Below are 17,284 nucleotides of genomic sequence, written 5' to 3' on the forward strand. Positions count from 1 at the left end.
TCAAAGACATTGGATAGGTTGTTTTCATGCAGCAGAGAGACAAGACAAGGGCAGTCAGACAGGATGGACCATCTTTCAGTATTTATTCATATTTCTGGGTTGCAGTAATATGTGATTATATATATATATGTCTATGTGTTGTAATACTTGCTCAAAGTGACACTACCTCCATAAGTTGTATGTGCCTCTTTTTCTTTCCGACTGTGTGTTTTGCAAACTAATGAGTCACCAAACAATCCTGAATGTCAACAGCAGTCTAACTCCTTTTTTTTTCTTTTTTTTTTTTCTTTTTTTTTTTTTTTTTTTTTACAATCTGCAAACGTAACCACACTTTTCTCCACTCTTCATCTAGTTCATTGTAACTATTTGAAAGCTTTACAATTACAGTGTATGTCAGCATGCTGGAGCAACACTTATTGACAAACAAAATACCCTGTGTTTTTTTTTTTTTTCAATCTGAGTAAATTTTCACTGTTCAGCTCTTATTGCTCATTCGCTGTCTCATTTTTATATTCCAGGAAATTCCCTCTGAAGCAGGGAGTGTCTGCATATAAAATGGTCTGCAGTTCTCTGCTTCATAGGTCAGAAGCTTGTTTATTTTGTCTCTGTGGCTACGTTCAGTCCCAACCAAATGAACTTTTGTAGCAAAAAAAAAAACAAAAAAAAAACAACAAAATCGAAAATAAAAGCTCCAATAATTGGCATGCATCTTACTGTGCATATGACTGTTTTGAACTTCCCTCTTTATTTCATCATTTTGGCAAATTTTTCATTCAGTTGAATATGAACAAAATGTTAGTAATAATGATACATTTATACAATTATTCTGTTTTTTTAGTTGTTAATTTATTTACACGCATTTTTACTCTTATCTCTTATCTTTTTACTCTTACTCAGTTTTTTAAATAAGGGGGACTGCTCACCTCTCATCTCTTCTTTGGCCCCATTTTAGTCATACTTACACTACATTCACAAATATTCAGATATCACATATACACATATATAATCCCATGAAAAGGGGGGAAGATATATAAAAAAAAATACAAAAAAAAAAAGAAAAGCAAAAATAAACAATCATGAACAGATTTGCTGCTTAAATGGGACTGCTAGCCAACACTGGTTGAGATGCCTTTATTCACTGTCTAATTATTTGCACTGTAGATGCCATGTCCTCCTCTATGACCATGGAAGGCCCCCGCAGTGCTTTTTCCACCTCTTCCAGCTCCACCATGCATTCCAGTACTTCAGCCAGTGACCAGAACCCAGTTCACAGCAACAATGTTGACCCAGAGGACACCAGGAATAGCAGAGCGGTACCAGAGGTTGTTGGAGCAGAAAGTGGGAATGGTAACGGCAGCAGTGGCAGTAACTGCAGGGGCAGCAGTGAGCTAGGTGGAGGAAGAGGTGCGACATCCCAGGAGGCCCAGCCACATCACCAAATGACCCCGTCTAAGCGCCGCACCGTGCTGAACATCTCTCCACCACCACAAGACTTGTTTGATGATAGCCTTATGTCCTGCCAGGAAGAAGCATCTCTGGACTCAGAGCAGAGTAACAGCATCTGGATGGACGACTCTCTTTCCAACTTTAGTATCATGAGCACTGTTTCTTACAATGACAACACAGAGGTACCACGAAAGTCCCGCAAACGTACCCCTCGCCAGAGGCCTGGCCCCAAGTCTGTGCGTGCAGAGGAAGCCAGCATGGACGTGTTTGATGCAGACAGTGCCAAAGGCCCACACTTTGTCCTGTCACAACTAGGCCCTGACAGCAAGACGGGACCAAAAGGAAGGTTTGTGTAACCTGTAGATGTATTTAGCTTAAAGTAATTGACCTGTTTGATGTAACATGTCCATGTCTACATCTCACAAATTTGTCAAAGGGGGCTATGGTTAAGTACAGATGGGTGAAGGATTAAAGGAAAAAACAACTTAAAGTGTCTTAGTAAAATATGAAGCCACCACCAGCTTCCAGGACAAAGTCTCTGAAGCTCTGCTGGAGGGATGGACACCATTATTCCAAAAGATAGTCTAGAGCTGCAACGATTAGTCAATAAACAGAAAATTAATCAGCAACTAATTCCATAAATGATTAATCGTGTCAGTCATTTTTCAATGCAAAAGTGCCAAATATTCTCTGGTTACAGCTTCTCAGATGTGAGGATTTGTTGTTTTTCTTTGTCATATATATAACAATGGAGTGTATGATTCTCTTCATATCAAATATACATATTTATATATATATATATATATATATATATATAAACCATTCAGTGAACCCTTGTGCTTTTTTTCCACTCATTCAAGTCTTTCCTGTAATTTGACTCCAGTTAGTGAGTCCTTTACTCAGTACTTAATTAACTTTTTTTCATTTAATATTTTATCATTGGTATTTGCAACAATGAGCTCTTAAGTTTGTACTCTGTGTGTATTTTTCTTACCAGTGTCCTTCGGGATAATCTCATACAGCACTCATCGTGATTGTCGAGAGGTATTATTGGGAAATAACACCTTGACACACACCAACAGATGGAAATCTTTAACAAACTACTCTGGCTCTAAATTTCCCACCACACTTTGACTGAAGAAGAGCGGTTAGATCAGAGGGGAGGGAGGGGCAGGATACTGAAGTACAAACAATGGTCAGCCACAGTGAATCACAGAGCCTCTCTCAAAGACCTAGGATAAGCAGAGCAGATTAAATAAACAGATAACTCTGAACGCTTTAAGAGCTGCAGATAGAATATGCTTGGTTGATGGAGGGCCTCTTAACTCTGCATTGCTCAGTTCACCATGGCAACTTCAGAGCTTTTTCACTGTTGCGGCTATGAGAGCAATTTTACTGCAGCAGGCCCCAGAACAATTTTCAGCTAGATATATAAACAGATATTTAATATTGACAGGGATCATGTTGTGTCTTCCCTTCCCTTGAGTTGAATTCTGAACCTAAAGTTTGTGCCAGTAGTTGTATGGTTTATCCTTTTGAATACAAGAGTGAGGATAGGGTCGTAATCTGTCAAAGTTACAGACATACTTTTTAATTCACCACATTGCAGGAAGATGCCAGCTAGGTTACATGTAGTATAATGTCAGAATTGCTTGAAGATGTTAGAGTTAAAAGGGATCTGCTTATGTTTCTGTCAAACTGGTCTTTGTTGCAGCTCTGATGATCCTCAGACAGCCAACCAGAAAGGAGGAACTCTTTCAATGCAATACCCACAGAAGAGTGAGGGGAAGGAGCTGAAGATCCTTGTCCAGCCTGAGACTCAGCACCGAGCCCGCTATCTGACTGAAGGCAGCAGAGGGTCAGTGAAGGACCGCACTCAGCAGGGCTTCCCTACTGTAAAGGTGACTGTTAAACCCCTGACACAGCCTCTATAATGAACTATGTCGTCAATGTTTCAGCTTTTCTGCTAGGCATTTAACTTCACCTTCAACTTTTGCTTTAAGGTTATGTTATCCAGTTTTTGTTTTACAACTGCCCTGCATTATGGCTTCCTATCATATTTATAGTTTATTTTAGTATATGGTATATATGTGGAGAGAGGAGTACCACTGTAAAACTGTTGGGGCCAAAAGGTTAAGACTGGATTTGGGGCTGTAACTGTAAGTGTAGCAGAGCCTCAGCAGCAGAAGACAGTTGGGTAGGAGCAAGAACAAAGACATTGTCTTGCGTTTGATCGTCAGTTTGGCCAGTTGCTAATCTGGAGTTGAATGTGGGCACAAACCAATGTGAGTTCTGCTGCATCAGATACTGGCTTGTTTGTACTGTCGGGACTCAGGAGGAACAGTTGAATCCGGATGCAGAAACAGGCACAGAAGTCAGCAACAGAAGGTTACAACAGAAGATAAGAAACACGAGCAGACTTTTAGGAGGCTGACTAGATGGCACAAGAATGTGGAATTAAGATAAGCTAATACACAAACCAACAGTACTGGATGAAGGTATTGTAAATGGGCAGGACATATGAGACATGATTGCTTGATGAGAAGAAAACAAAATGCACTCGGAGAACACACTGAGGGCATCTGCTGGACAGGTAGGGAAATACATTTGTAAATCTGCAAAACGAGAAAGGTGTAGAGACACAGGAGCAAGTTCAGCTACAGGATAGTATAGAAAATGCTCTGGTCCCTATAAAGCAAATTTTGAAAATTTGTGGTTCATTGAAAAAAACTGTCAACCAGAATGTATCATATTCAGACGGTTTCAGTGAGCCGACGTCTTTTAATTCCATGTCTTTTTCCTCTTACACAGCTGGAGGGGGTGAACGAGCCAGTGGTTTTGCAGGTATTTGTGGGAAACGATACTGGGCGTGTGAAGCCTCATGGATTTTACCAAGCCTGCAGGGTGACAGGCCGCAACACCACAGCCTGCAAGGAGGTGGACATTGATGGCACAACTGTCATTGAGGTGTCCATTGATCCAAGCACCAACATGACACTAGCGTATGTACTTTTCTTGAGCTTGAGAATGTGTAGTTTGTGTGATAATTTAAAATGTGTTAAACCACAAACAGAGCCCCCTTTTCAGTGTTGCTTTTATGTGACCAGATCACAGATTATTCTAATCAATTGCTTAGTGAAGCAATTGCATAATAGACCCATGTGAGCTGGAAGGTAGATTGAAATGTTTATACTTGTGTATTACATGTTGTGAAGAGCTGATAGTTCAGCAAATAAAGTTGTGTTTTTTTTTTTTTTTTTCCACAATGTCTTCCAAACTAACATTGTTTCTCTGTGCAGGGTGGACTGTGTTGGGATCTTGAAGCTCCGTAATACTGATGTCGAAGCTCGTATTGGTGTCGCTGGATCCAAAAAGAAGAGCACACGCGCTCGGCTGGTGTTTCGGGTCAACATTCCACGTTCAGATGGATCAGTGCTGACACTACAAACTCCCTCATCTCCAATCCTGTGCAGTATGTCAGCCTCCTTGTGTTTGTCTCTTTGAAATAATTATTATATTAATGCATATACTGGTTGAACCATTGAACAATAAGGTATTAGACTGCAGATATTTCAAAGAAATAGATTATATGGATTGTTGCGTTAATTTGCGTGTATTGTTTCACTATATGAAACCAGTTGCACTAAAATACAGAGTTTGAAATAGGTTAAACAAACAGTTGACCTGTAACCTACTTAGTTAATAATTACCATTTATTCTGTAAACTGAGGTATTTTCTTCTTCTGTTTTAACAGGAGAAGCCCTGTTTTTAAAGTTTAGTTTAGCCTGAGGTCGGGAGACTGGTGTCCTTTGATGTCAGCATTTGGACACAATGTGTAAAGATTCCTTCAGACTCGAGTGTTATTTAATAATGCGTACAGTATGAGGGTGTGGTTGGTTTCATAAACAGGAAAGACGCTTAGGGCCATAAGAAAGTTTCTGTGTAAGTAGATTTGGGAGAGACAGGGGAGAAAGAGAAGGAAAGGACGAAACAATAGGGGTGTGTGGACCTCTATTGTTTACACAGAGCCAGCATGCAATCCAGGGAAATATCTTTCCGCAAAATGAAAAAAATAGTAATCCCCCTTGGCATCTGTGTGTGTGTGTGTGTGTGTGTGTGTGTGTGTGTGTGTGTGTGTGTGTGTGCGTGTGCGTGTGTGTGAGTGTGTGAGTGAGAGAGAGTACTGAAAAAAGGGAAAAAGTGAAATGTGTTAGAGGAAAGGGGGAGTGGTTTTGAGCGTCAGCATATTTAAAGCCTGTTCGTCCATTTTGAAGGCCTGCGAGGAATATCCAACTATTTATGTATATATTTTTTTTTTTTTTAAAGTCAATGCCGCCCTGATCATATGAACCATGTTAAGCAATGGTCTTGAGCTGCAATGGGCAATTTGTTTCATAAGTAACAAATAAGTTGGTGTGAAAATGAGTGTTTTCATCAGTTAAATCCAGTAAAAAAAAAAAGATGAAAATAGGGAAACAGATTCCAGCATCCAAGAACATCTCTTTTGCATTTGCAATTGTCTGATAGCTGCTAATGACAGATTCATTACTTCATGTATTCATGCATGTATGCATTGACGCTACAGCTATACACTGACTATAGAGTGTCCAAGAAAATCATTGTATCATGTCGAAGTGTTGTTGACGGACACTGTGAACGCCAAAAAAGCTTTTAACTAAATGCCCAATTATGTAAAAAGCATCTATGATAACTTTCCTCAGTTCTTAGGGCTCAACATAGTTCGTTTTTAATAATAATATCTGTATCTGAAAAAATCAGTAATACGCCACCATGGGTGATGAAATGCCTTGAAGAATAATCAACAGCTTATTTTAATTTTTCTCTTCATTTTTTCAATCATGGGGAGCATTTTTTTGGGCTGTCCTCCTTGAAATAGGATTTAAATTACTGTTGTGTCTTCTTAGAGCACCAAACAACTTTTGGATGCATAGTGACTCTAAATCTTGTGAAAATCATTGATCTGCTTCTTCAAAAAAACAAACAAACGTCCTGATAGCTGACTGGTTAAGGCACATATACCTGATAACCGCAAAGATCTTTCTTCTCTCTGACTGTCTCTGTGCAGTGCCATCCAATTAAGGTGAAAATGCCAAAAATAATTGTGGTGTTTTTATCTGGTCTGTTTGCAGCCCAGCCTGCAGGGGTGCCTGAAATCCTGAAGAAATCACTACACAGTAGCTCAGTGAGGGGAGGAGAAGAAGTCTTCATCATTGGCAAAAACTTTCTTAAAGACACCAAAGTCATATTTCATGAGAATGTTTCTGGTAAGACATCAGTCTTTTTCAAATATTCTTGGCCAATGACATTTTAAGTTAATCCGTTTTTAATGTGGTGCTCTCCAACCAAACGCTACATCTTCTCTCCAGATGAGAAATCGTGGAAAGCAGAGGCTGAAATTGACATGGAGCTGTTTCACCAGGTAAAATGTGAATGTTTTTTGCGTTATGTATTGCAACAAATGATTAATGCCAATTACTAATAAGCTGAGTAGATAGAAGCAGCCGTTCCAGATTTGTATTGGACTTGTAATCATGTAATCATCTTAAATGGTTCAAAGGTTTGAGTAGTCTCATTGTTTTCTGACCTAATTACACTCAGTCTCTGAGCATGTACTGAGTGTGTCTCAACAGTCTAGTTTAAACCTTTGCCCTTATAAACAAAATAAGTAGATGAATTCATAAATCTGCAGTTAGTAGAAAAGCATCTTTTGTTTTTATTGAAGCTACACTGAAAAAAAATGTTTTGTTTACATGGTATGTATCTTGAAGGCCTAACAAGTATGTTGAATTTTGTAACTCAAAAATCATGCATCAAAACATGCACTGTTGAAGTTGGCCAGTGTTATTCATAATTGAATGCTGAGTAATCACATTTACATTACAACCTACTGCAATCACAGAAACGAGCAACACCGTGTTCATGGTGTGTTGATAAAGCATGAGACACAAACGTAGTGATGACCTGCTCAATCAAATGTTGTTCCACACTGTAGGAAGTGGTAAAAAACATTAGTGTAATATTTATTCATCTAATTAAATAATTAAACAGTTAAACTTCTTTAACTGTAAGTTTATTCATTTTTTACTCACTCACTGATTAGATACGTGCTGATAGACATACTGCTGTCCCACTGTTGCATTTTTTCTTGTTTGCTGACATAATTTTTCATATGATCATCCCAAAGAATCACTTGATAGTGAAGGTTCCTCCGTACCAGAATCAGGCCATCACCTCTGCAGTGTGTGTGGGAATCTATGTGGTGACGAATGCTGGGAGATCTCATGATGTCCAGCCTTTTACCTACACTCCAGATCCAGGTTTGTATCCGTTCATTTCAGTTAATCTATGAAATTACAATATGTTTCAAAAGCGCAATACACAGCCCATTTCCAAACACATCCACATTCAAGACCTTTGAAAGATATGACCAAACAAGTAACTGAAACAATGGACTGTGTCATCCACATTCTTTTACACCACATTTAGCGCCTTTGCTAAAGACATGACTGTTCTGTAAGGATATTTCTGAAGATTTTTTTTTCCTGTATTGTTCACTCTGTTGAATCTGTTGATGTTTGTGTTGCAGCAAAACAAGATGTCCCAGTGAAGAAAGAGATGCCTTCTCCAGTGAAGACTTGTACTTTTGATGAACAAATTAAAGGTTATTTTCCTTTTGTGTGCAATTCAGAAGAAAAAATATTTATACAAATGAGTTGAGTTCTGGAGTCTCCCATCAGGCTTTGTGTGCCTTGCATTTGAAAGCTGTTTATTTCCTTATACATTGTATACACACACTGTACATTGTGAGCTTTTAGCTCACAATGGCTAAAAACAGCTGGAAAAAATAAAACATTTTAAGAATAATATTTAATATTATTTAATAATTATTTATTTAATGTATAATAATAAGTCCTTTGCTCTTGCTCCTACAGTTCTAGATGGTGCCTTGATGCCCTCTATGTTGCCTTTAGTGAAGAGAGAAGATGTCACTCCGATGGAGGTGACCAGCAACCTCCAGTCCTCTGGAGTATTTAAGGTGATGTATTGATCTATTACCTCAGTAAAGGCCTCATTAATAACTTTTACGTTGTGAAAACAATTTAACTGGGTTGGATTGATTTGATATTTCAAATTACATAAACTTTCAGAAAAATTCACTTCATGCTTAGTGTCCTTAAGTGGAGTGTTCTTGTACATATAGGTTTAACAATTAAACATGCTGCAGTAGTTTTGCAAGTTTTGCAAAGACAAAAATAAAGCACCTTTTATTTTGTGTTTCTAGCAGACTGGTGACCTGTGTCCAGCCCAGCAGAACCCAGACATGACTGCAGGACATCTAAATAAAAACAGACCATTCTCCAACAACCTGTCTCAGCCTGCAAGTGACCCTGACAAAAGCCAGGCTCCTGTTTTTACCAACACTGAACCCTTAAGCACCATCCAGAAACAGGACATTGCTGCCACCAGTTCATTCTCTGTGCCTGCAGACTCCCTTCTGCAGCAAGGCTCACAGCAGTTCCTCCTGGAGCCCAGAGAAGGCCTCAGGCAGGAGAGGCCAGGCAGTGGCTCTGGAGCTGTTGGGAGGCTGTGTGGTGAACCCGCACCCCAGCAGCAGCAGCTGCCGCTGTTTCCTCCAGATGAAGTGGCTCAGCTGGAGGAGGCAGTGAGACAGCTAAAAGCCAAGGGGTTCTGTAGTTTACCACTACAGTCTGACAACTCAATGGCCAAACAGCAGCAGCAACACATCCAGCACCAACAACAGATCCAAAAACAGCAAATTCAGCAGCAACAACAGCAACAGATGCAGCAACAACAGCTTCAACAGCAACAGCAGCAGCAGCAGCAGCAGCAGCAGCAGCAGCAACAGGTGTTGGAGAATTTACAGCAGCAGCTTTTCCAGTCACAGATTCAGATGCAGTGTGGCATGTTTCAGGATGCCTCCCAGGGCAAGAATGCAGAACAGCAAGGCTCATCACAAGGAGTGGTGCCAAACCAGGGATCTCTCTTCCAGCAGGCCCAACAGCAGCAGCAGCAGCAGCAGCAACAACAGCAACAGCAGCAACAAGCAGCTCTCTTTCAGCAGGCAAATGACCTACTTTCTATTCAGACCAACTTCCTTCAGCAGACACCCTCTCACCCTTCACCACCCATGTTCCACAATCCAAGCTCTTTGGCTGAGACACAAGATCCACAGGGGGCTCTTTTTCAGAAAGCGTCTCAGGAGCAGGTCCAGGCCGCTCTCTTCCAAAACACCATGACAGTACTACAGTCTCCAGAGCAACAACCCTCAACCCCTGGACTTTTCCTCCCCCAGACCTCCCTGCCCACTCAGCTTACAACCAGCAGCTCTCAGCAACAGCAGCAGCAACAACAACAACAACAACAACAACAGCAACAACAACAACAACAACAGCAGCAGCAGCAGCAGCAGCAACTGGCCTTCCTCAGTGCTCTGCAACCCCCTGCCCCTGAACCACAATCTGTATTTCAGGCTCAGACCCAGCTCTCCCCAATCCAGCAGAGAAGTCCAATGGAGCAGCAGCAGCCCTCCCAGCCTCAGCCCCACACACAGCCAACCCAACAGGCTTCCCTGTTTCAAAACATCTCCCCACATCCATCTGCAAACACACTCTCTCCAGGCCAGCAGCAGCAACAGCAGGCTGGCCTGCTGTTTTGCAACAACACCCTTTCCACACCAGACCAGGCCTCCAGCCTTCTGTTCAGCAGCCAGGGCCAGATGCCTCCTTTGACCAGCAGCAGTCTAGTTCCTCAAGAGCCCCAAAACCCCTCTCTGCTTTTTTCCCAAGCCAGTATGGTGACAGTAACCCAGCAGGATCGCTCTGAGCCCATGGCATTAGGGAACCCCAACGACCCAAGACAGCAAGTCATGTTTCAGGGGCAACAGCCTATGCAGCTGGGCAGCAGCTCAAACAACCGGCAGGAGCAGCCTGTAGGCCTCTTCATGCCTCAGTCCAATATGGCTTCTCTGCAGGGGGGACTAGCTCAAGAGCTCACGCAGTCAGCCATATTTGCCTCACAGAACGGTGTGGCAAACCTACAGACGACCACCTCATCCCCCGTTCAACAGCCAGGAACTCTCTTTCAAACTGCTGTGAGTGGGAGCATCAGTCAACCCAGCCAGCCTCAACAACCTGGCCTGTTCCTTTTTGGGATTCAGAATGGTAAGAAATTGATAGCCTAGGTGTACGTCCTTGACACTGTTGAGATGACAATGAAATTTGTCAGGTGGCCAAAAGCATCATTCCAAAGTAACGCTAACATTTCTGCTCAATGTATAAGTAGACACTATTTGTGAAAATGTTTGCCATATCAACTTAAAAGGTGATGTCATTGTTGTGTTTACAGCTTGTTTCTGCTGCCTCCAAGTGGCCAAAAATCAGTTCATTTAGTTTCATGTGACTCAGAAAAGATAAGAGAGTTAGGAAATGGGAAAGTAGATAGGGAACCTTTAAATCCTCTCTCAGAAACTGAATTGTTGCACTGATTCACAAATTTCACAATTCACTTGTCAATTCATTGTCCAATAAAATGTAAAGTTACTCATTTATTTCTAAGTTTTTCAAAGGCTTTTTAGGTCCTCTATGAATGTGGTAAGAATTCATGACAATTAATATTCGTACTTCAGAAGAATCATATCACTATATGACAATATTATGATATCTAGACTATTCATTGTCCAAACTGATGACTGAAACACACGCAATCCATATTTTGTGTTGTGTGAACTTATAAAATCACAAAGCAACCAGGCACATCAAACTCATTAACTGAAAATAAATAAATATCTCCTCATTTTGACTTATCTGTTCCCTCCTCACAGGATGTGGCCAGTTGATGAACACACCTGGAAACACGCTGTCGGATCAGATAATAGCCATCAGCCAGTCTGGTCAGAACCAAAGAGAGAGTGGCGCACACATCCAGTCCCTGCTCAGCCAGTCCCTGTCTCAGTCTGGGACTGTGCAGAACAGCATGTCTGCCTCGCAGAACATGGAGAAGATCGATGACCTGCTGGTCAGTCTGCAGGAGTCTGGCAGCAACTTAACTCGTTCATACTAACCTTCATAAAGGTTCATGGATTTGTCTTTTATTTTTTACTGATAATATTTGGAATAATTGTAAAAAGTCAAAGTGTTGTCTATTGAAAATTCCATGCAGGTAAACGTTAATGAATTAGCTTGAGAGAAAATGAGCATTATGAGCTTATATCTGGTCACCAAATGTTTTTCTGCTAACACATCATTTGAAACTGAGGAATTATTAGGAACGAACTAGCTAAACATTTCTGCTGGCCTTTGCTGAGCCAGTCTCTTCCCAAAAAGACATAGCAGTATAGTAAGTGACATAAATGTTAATGTTTATAAAGACAAACTGGAGAAATGAATATCCAGATAGTGAACTAGGAATTGGGTGTGGGGTTTTTTGGCTGAGCGGGTTGACTAAGAAAAACCAATGTCTCTTACTAACTTAACGACTGACTGACTTCCCATTGTTTAAACAAACGTGAAAATTGAGGTGGACTCCAGATGAGAACAACAATGAGAAAAATTGTCATTACTGTCTGATGAGAGAGGTGGAATTCAGCCCTTTTCTTCAGCTTTCCCTCTAGAGGACAGTAACTTGCCAGGCTTGGAATTCATTTAACTTGTGAAGTTTTGTTTATATCTGTAAGTGGATTGTCAGTGATCTGCACAATCTTCTGTTTTTTTCTATAGTGTTGTCCAAAGTGTTTAGTGGTTTCCACTATATAGTGCTCCCTTCAATACTTTTTTTGTAATGTTTTTGTTGTATGGCGGGTGGAGTATGCGGTATGGCAGGAAAGTTTGGACAGACTGGTATGAATGATTAGATACGTCAAAGAAGTTGAAGGTAACCGCTGTTGACATGGTTTGAAATGATTTTCGCAACAGTGCAGAAAGTGTAGTGAAAGAAGGTCAGAGGGATAGAGAGAAGGCAGGGAATTGTAAGTAACAAGTAGAAGACTGCAGGCTACAGAAATAAATAGAAACATTTTACTACACTAATCTGGTGTGTAGTCGAAAACAGGTGTCTATCACGTATGTGGGTGCTTATTATTTCAATGCTGTAGCAGCTAGTTTGCACCTGATATGAATAAATTCACTCTAGCTGTCTCTGATGCACATGGTGCACACAGTGACTTAGGTTTTCGTTAATGGGATGAAACTGCACTCAGCAGGTTCATAAGTAACGTAATGTAGTAATTTTTGCTATCTACGTAAAACCTGGCTAACTTAAGTCTAGACTTGTTTAGGCCTGTTTGGTACAGTAATACCTATAAAAGAATATTTGTAGTTCAGTGAGCAGCTGTCAGTGTGGCAGTGTAGTGAAGATGGTCACCTCCAGCTGTGAAACATATCTTTCTATATTAGATACTTTGCCATCTCCACGATGCAAACATGTGTTCAGGCTAACATTTAGTCTGTATTCATCAAAACCAAACTGTGTTGGGTTGCTACTTTTTACAACAGATTCTCATTTTCATGCATTACAAAGAGATTCATCTTTTTAAGAAAGTGTGACAGTAGAAATATACAAACACAAATACTGGCTGAGATTTTCTTTTTTACATGTATATTCAGCACTTTATGGTGCTGTTCTTTGTGACCACTGAACTCATCCAGGGTACAGAACAGTCCCGCAAGAGGTGGCTTTTTTATGACAGCCATCTCTTCCTCATTGTTTACAGTGAAGAATACACATTTTTAGACATGCACTTGGATCAGAAATGATTGTCATTACTGTCCTGTGTTTGCCTGGCAACATCTTTGTAGTCAAGCAGACTTGCAAAAATATCTCAACTAGAATTTCTTTTAAGCCAGTATCAGCACATCTCATCGCCAGCCAGGTTACAACTACTACTTTTCATTCCCCAAACCTAATGCATTATTTATTCCTGATAACCAGCTTAAAAATCTGGACAAATGAGGAAAAATGTGGATCAAGACATTTTTATTCAAATATTGTAATTTTAGTGGACCTATAACTCTTATTTACACAACTACAGTAGCAAGAGTAGAATGTAATATAGTGTATTAATATAATATTTGTCATAAGGGTTAGATCATTATGTGTTTCAGTGTCATTTTGATGGCATCATTCTGCGTCAGGCACGCATGAACTGGAATAGTATTCTTAAACCAGCTAGAAAAGAGCCTTTCACCAGTTTTATTAATGTGATGGGTTTAGTGAATGTTGAGGAGAAGCAATAGTTTGTTGGCTACAACTGCACAATATATATCTCATATGGGTTAAGGTATTAACATGCAGGAATAGAGCCCATTTACATGTTTTCTTGTAAATGCAAACTGTAAACGTCTACAGATTTAATTCTCCTCTGCAGTTGGTCAGTGGCCTCAGGACCAAAGTTTGACTCGAATCTTGCTTTGCATAAATCCTGATGACAGGCCAGTTTTATGGCTCACAAGCTTTTCTTTTCTTTCTTTTTTTTTTCCTACTTGCAATTTTACTTTTTTAGAAAAACATAGACTATTTTTTTTCCTCCTAAATATACAGATGTCATTGTTAGGCACAATGTCCTGCTGTCACACTTTTCTTTCTGTTTGTTTGTTGTGTTGTTTTGGAAAAAAAAACAAACAAAAAAAAAACATGTCATGGCTAGTTTTACTGTAAGTGTATGCATGAACAAGGGGCTGGTCTCTGATGATGACAGAATTAGCTCAGTTTAATGCCTTGTCTTGTTTTCTCTGTACAGTTTGTTAGAAATACATAAACACAGTTACATTTTATACACTTTGAAATCAGAAACAGCTGTTGTTTTATGATGGAGATTATGTAAACTTGACTAATGTGATTTATGGAACTACAGTGTGTGTGTCTGAGCAGTCTGAGTGGTATTTAAAGGGACCCTACTCCTGAAGGAACGTGACTTTGGAGCAAAGAGCTATCTGTGATTGGCTTTCTTCATCTTGTGAAATAGAAGAACTAAGATTTCCAGTGTTGAGTATTTATGATTTTATTTGTTTTTGTTTTTGTTTTTGTTTTACAAAGTTTTTATTGGTGTAGTTCCTGCGCCTCTTTTTGGAGAAGCATATCTAATTTATTTGTGTGTTGGTTATTATCTAAATTGTTTCCCGTAATCATAGTTGTGTTCAGATCTTTCATTTTCTAACTGTACTGATGACAGCAGGATGACTCTGAATAATATATACATTCCTGTGCACAGTTACTCCTTTGTGACTTAGATGAATTAATATACACCTTAATGTACATATCATGTGTTTGTTTAAGGCTTGTAATTGGACAGCTGGTGCTGTAGTCCTTTATGACCACAGCAGGGAAAAATGGCACCAAACTTTTAACTGCTTTTACTGTCAAAAAAAAAATCCTTTAAAGTAGGACCAACAAATTTCAGTATTCTTACCATGAATATAGTACTGAATGTAATTATACAGCATGGCTGTAATGTCTCACTTACATCCAGAATGTTCTTTTATACACATATTGGGGAGGTAATCATTTTTTTGGAATTACAGTTTCCTCATTTGTGTATTTATAATGTAACTGGAGATCGCAAATATATAAGAGTGTTACTCTTTATACTGTCATTACTAATTGTATGGAAAAGAGGGGGATTGTTGAAAAAGTTCTCATTTTTTTCAAGATGCTACAAACTCTTAAGTTTCTCTGTTTCATGCAATAGAACAAGATGCGGCTTTCTTTTAACATTACCAGTTAATTAAATATCAACAAACTGAGTTTGCTATTATAGGTGTTTAAACAGTTCATTCTTTTCTAAAATGTCACTTTGGACACTAGTTTATGCCGTACATGTGCCCTGAGGAGATGTTGTAGTATCAACCATATTGATGTTTTACCATTCTTGTCTGTTTAACAAGCTGCAGGCCCCACCCGCGATGATTAGTTCTCATTAACTAGAATGTTTTAAGCCATAAGATTTTAAATGTGCTTTAAGTACTCCACAACAGTGACCAGATAAATGTGGTTGTGGTTGATAAATGTGTTGTGCAATTTCTGTCATGCATCTAACTTGTTTGTACTGAAGTATCCATTGCATTTATGTCATACAATGTAGATGCAGACAAATTTTCTCTGAAACTGCTATGCAGCTAATATACTGTAAATGTAGATCTGTTAGTTTTTGAATATATATTTTTCTATATAGCCTCTCCTGTTTTCAACATAAAGGAGATACCAAAATAGATGTTCTTTCTATTATTTATGTTGCTTGCTGAAACATTTTCTGATGCTTTGAGTGCTGCCTGAAACTGCTTTTAAACCTTTTACTCAGTTAAAATCCAAATTTCTCTTCTCAGCAGCCATCTTTTTTTTTGTTTTTGTTTTTTTTGGTGAGACAAGGGTCACTAATTGTTTGTCAGTCTTCTTTATTCCATTCTTGCTTGTAGGGTTCATGTGGAGGTTTGTGTTATATCCAGGCTTACTGTTTACTAGTGCAGGGGTTCCTAGTCTTTCTGATTTCTCTCAGGGCTTCTGAGTTACCAGATGTCATATCATTCTCACATATCTTCTTATTCAGACCAGTAAACATCAATGCATGCTAGATTTGTTTGCCTTGTAATTTAGAAATGGTGTGAATGACAAATTCTACAAAACATCAATATTTAGTGTCATTTGTCCCTAAATTTGTTCTAACATTATCTAATATTGCTGTGTTAGTCTTATATTATCAATTTACAATACCATATACTTACTCCACACCTCTGTAACATCTTAAATCTGTTCACTCTGAACACAAGAGAACCACTCTACTAGTAAACAGCTTTTGTTTAGTCCTGGAAATAGCAAGGGGGAAATTTTGCCTTTTTGTTTCTAACTATGTGAACAATTGTCAAATAATCACCCTTGGGAGAAAACACCTTTCTATATATTTGGCTTTTGTTCGGACATTTTTATTCTCTTGCAAATAATTTTTTGTAAACTTGCTGCTATCTATATTAAACATATATACTTTAAATGTTAAGCCTTTGAGCTTTTATTTCATGTTTTGTTGTAAGCTACTGCATAAGAACACTTGACTGCAGGCTGATGATCTTCAACTAACAAAGAGAAAATTCAGATACTTCATTACAGCTTGTCTATAGCTCTTTATTTCTTAAAGCAAATACCAAACAGTGATTAAACACATGAAGGGCAGTTCAGCTATCTGTAAATGTTTAACCCATTGACCTTTCTTGTTTTTAAAGCCTCCAAAGCTGTAGGTCGACAAATATCTTCCATTGGAAAGATTTCAGCAAAATGTTTAAAATTCATACCTGTAGTGTTTTTACTTAATTGGATGTCTTTCTTTCTGTGTTCTATGTGTCTTGCTGAGGCTGTTACTGGCTTTACTAATTGACTTTATTTAAGAAAAAAAAAAAAAAGAAAAAAGTATGACCCTTCAAGTCTGAAAGCAAATGATGACAATTATGTGCCAACTGCTGTGCCTACGATTCCTCATATACAACTTACTATTGGCTACAGACCATATCCTGCTTAAAACTTCTGTTCAGGTACTCAGTTTATTTACGCACTGATTGTCCTCCTGATAGATTATGGTGCATAAGTGTGTCATTACAGACTAAATGTAGATCTTTGCAAAATTAAAGGCTAAAATCAAATAAAACATCGAAGCTCCTTTTACATGAGGCTGCAGTTTAGCAATGTGGTTGTATGTGGAAGTATTTATTGATTTAAAGCAAGCCAGTGTCAGTCAGTCATCAATCTGTCTTTTTAACTCGTTTATCTTTGATTATTACTATGTCAGGTCAAAATTTCTTGCCAACCAGCACTCCATTG

General features: G+C 39.1%; 1 protein-coding gene across 1 annotated transcript in view; it reads left to right on the forward strand.

Moving 5' to 3' along the window:
* LOC111236561 (nuclear factor of activated T-cells 5-like) overlaps positions 1 to 14,853 on the forward strand; it is a 32,955-nt gene extending 18,102 nt beyond the window's left edge. Inside the window, exons 3-13 of the mRNA XM_022765343.1 lie at positions 1,162 to 1,792; positions 3,161 to 3,347; positions 4,258 to 4,448; positions 4,746 to 4,918; positions 6,598 to 6,732; positions 6,835 to 6,887; positions 7,653 to 7,785; positions 8,055 to 8,129; positions 8,401 to 8,504; positions 8,754 to 10,650; positions 11,310 to 14,853. Coding sequence (XP_022621064.1) covers positions 1,162 to 1,792; positions 3,161 to 3,347; positions 4,258 to 4,448; positions 4,746 to 4,918; positions 6,598 to 6,732; positions 6,835 to 6,887; positions 7,653 to 7,785; positions 8,055 to 8,129; positions 8,401 to 8,504; positions 8,754 to 10,650; positions 11,310 to 11,548 — 3,818 coding nt within the window. The 3' untranslated portion in view covers positions 11,549 to 14,853. The remainder of the gene's footprint in view (positions 1 to 1,161; positions 1,793 to 3,160; positions 3,348 to 4,257; positions 4,449 to 4,745; positions 4,919 to 6,597; positions 6,733 to 6,834; positions 6,888 to 7,652; positions 7,786 to 8,054; positions 8,130 to 8,400; positions 8,505 to 8,753; positions 10,651 to 11,309) is intronic.
* The last annotated feature ends 2,431 nt before the right edge of the window (positions 14,854 to 17,284 follow it).

Source organism: Seriola dumerili, unplaced genomic scaffold, assembly GCF_002260705.1.
Source record: "Seriola dumerili isolate Sdu_G_001 unplaced genomic scaffold, Sdu_1.0 BDQW01000674.1, whole genome shotgun sequence".
Lineage (NCBI taxonomy): Eukaryota > Metazoa > Chordata > Actinopteri > Carangiformes > Carangidae > Seriola > Seriola dumerili.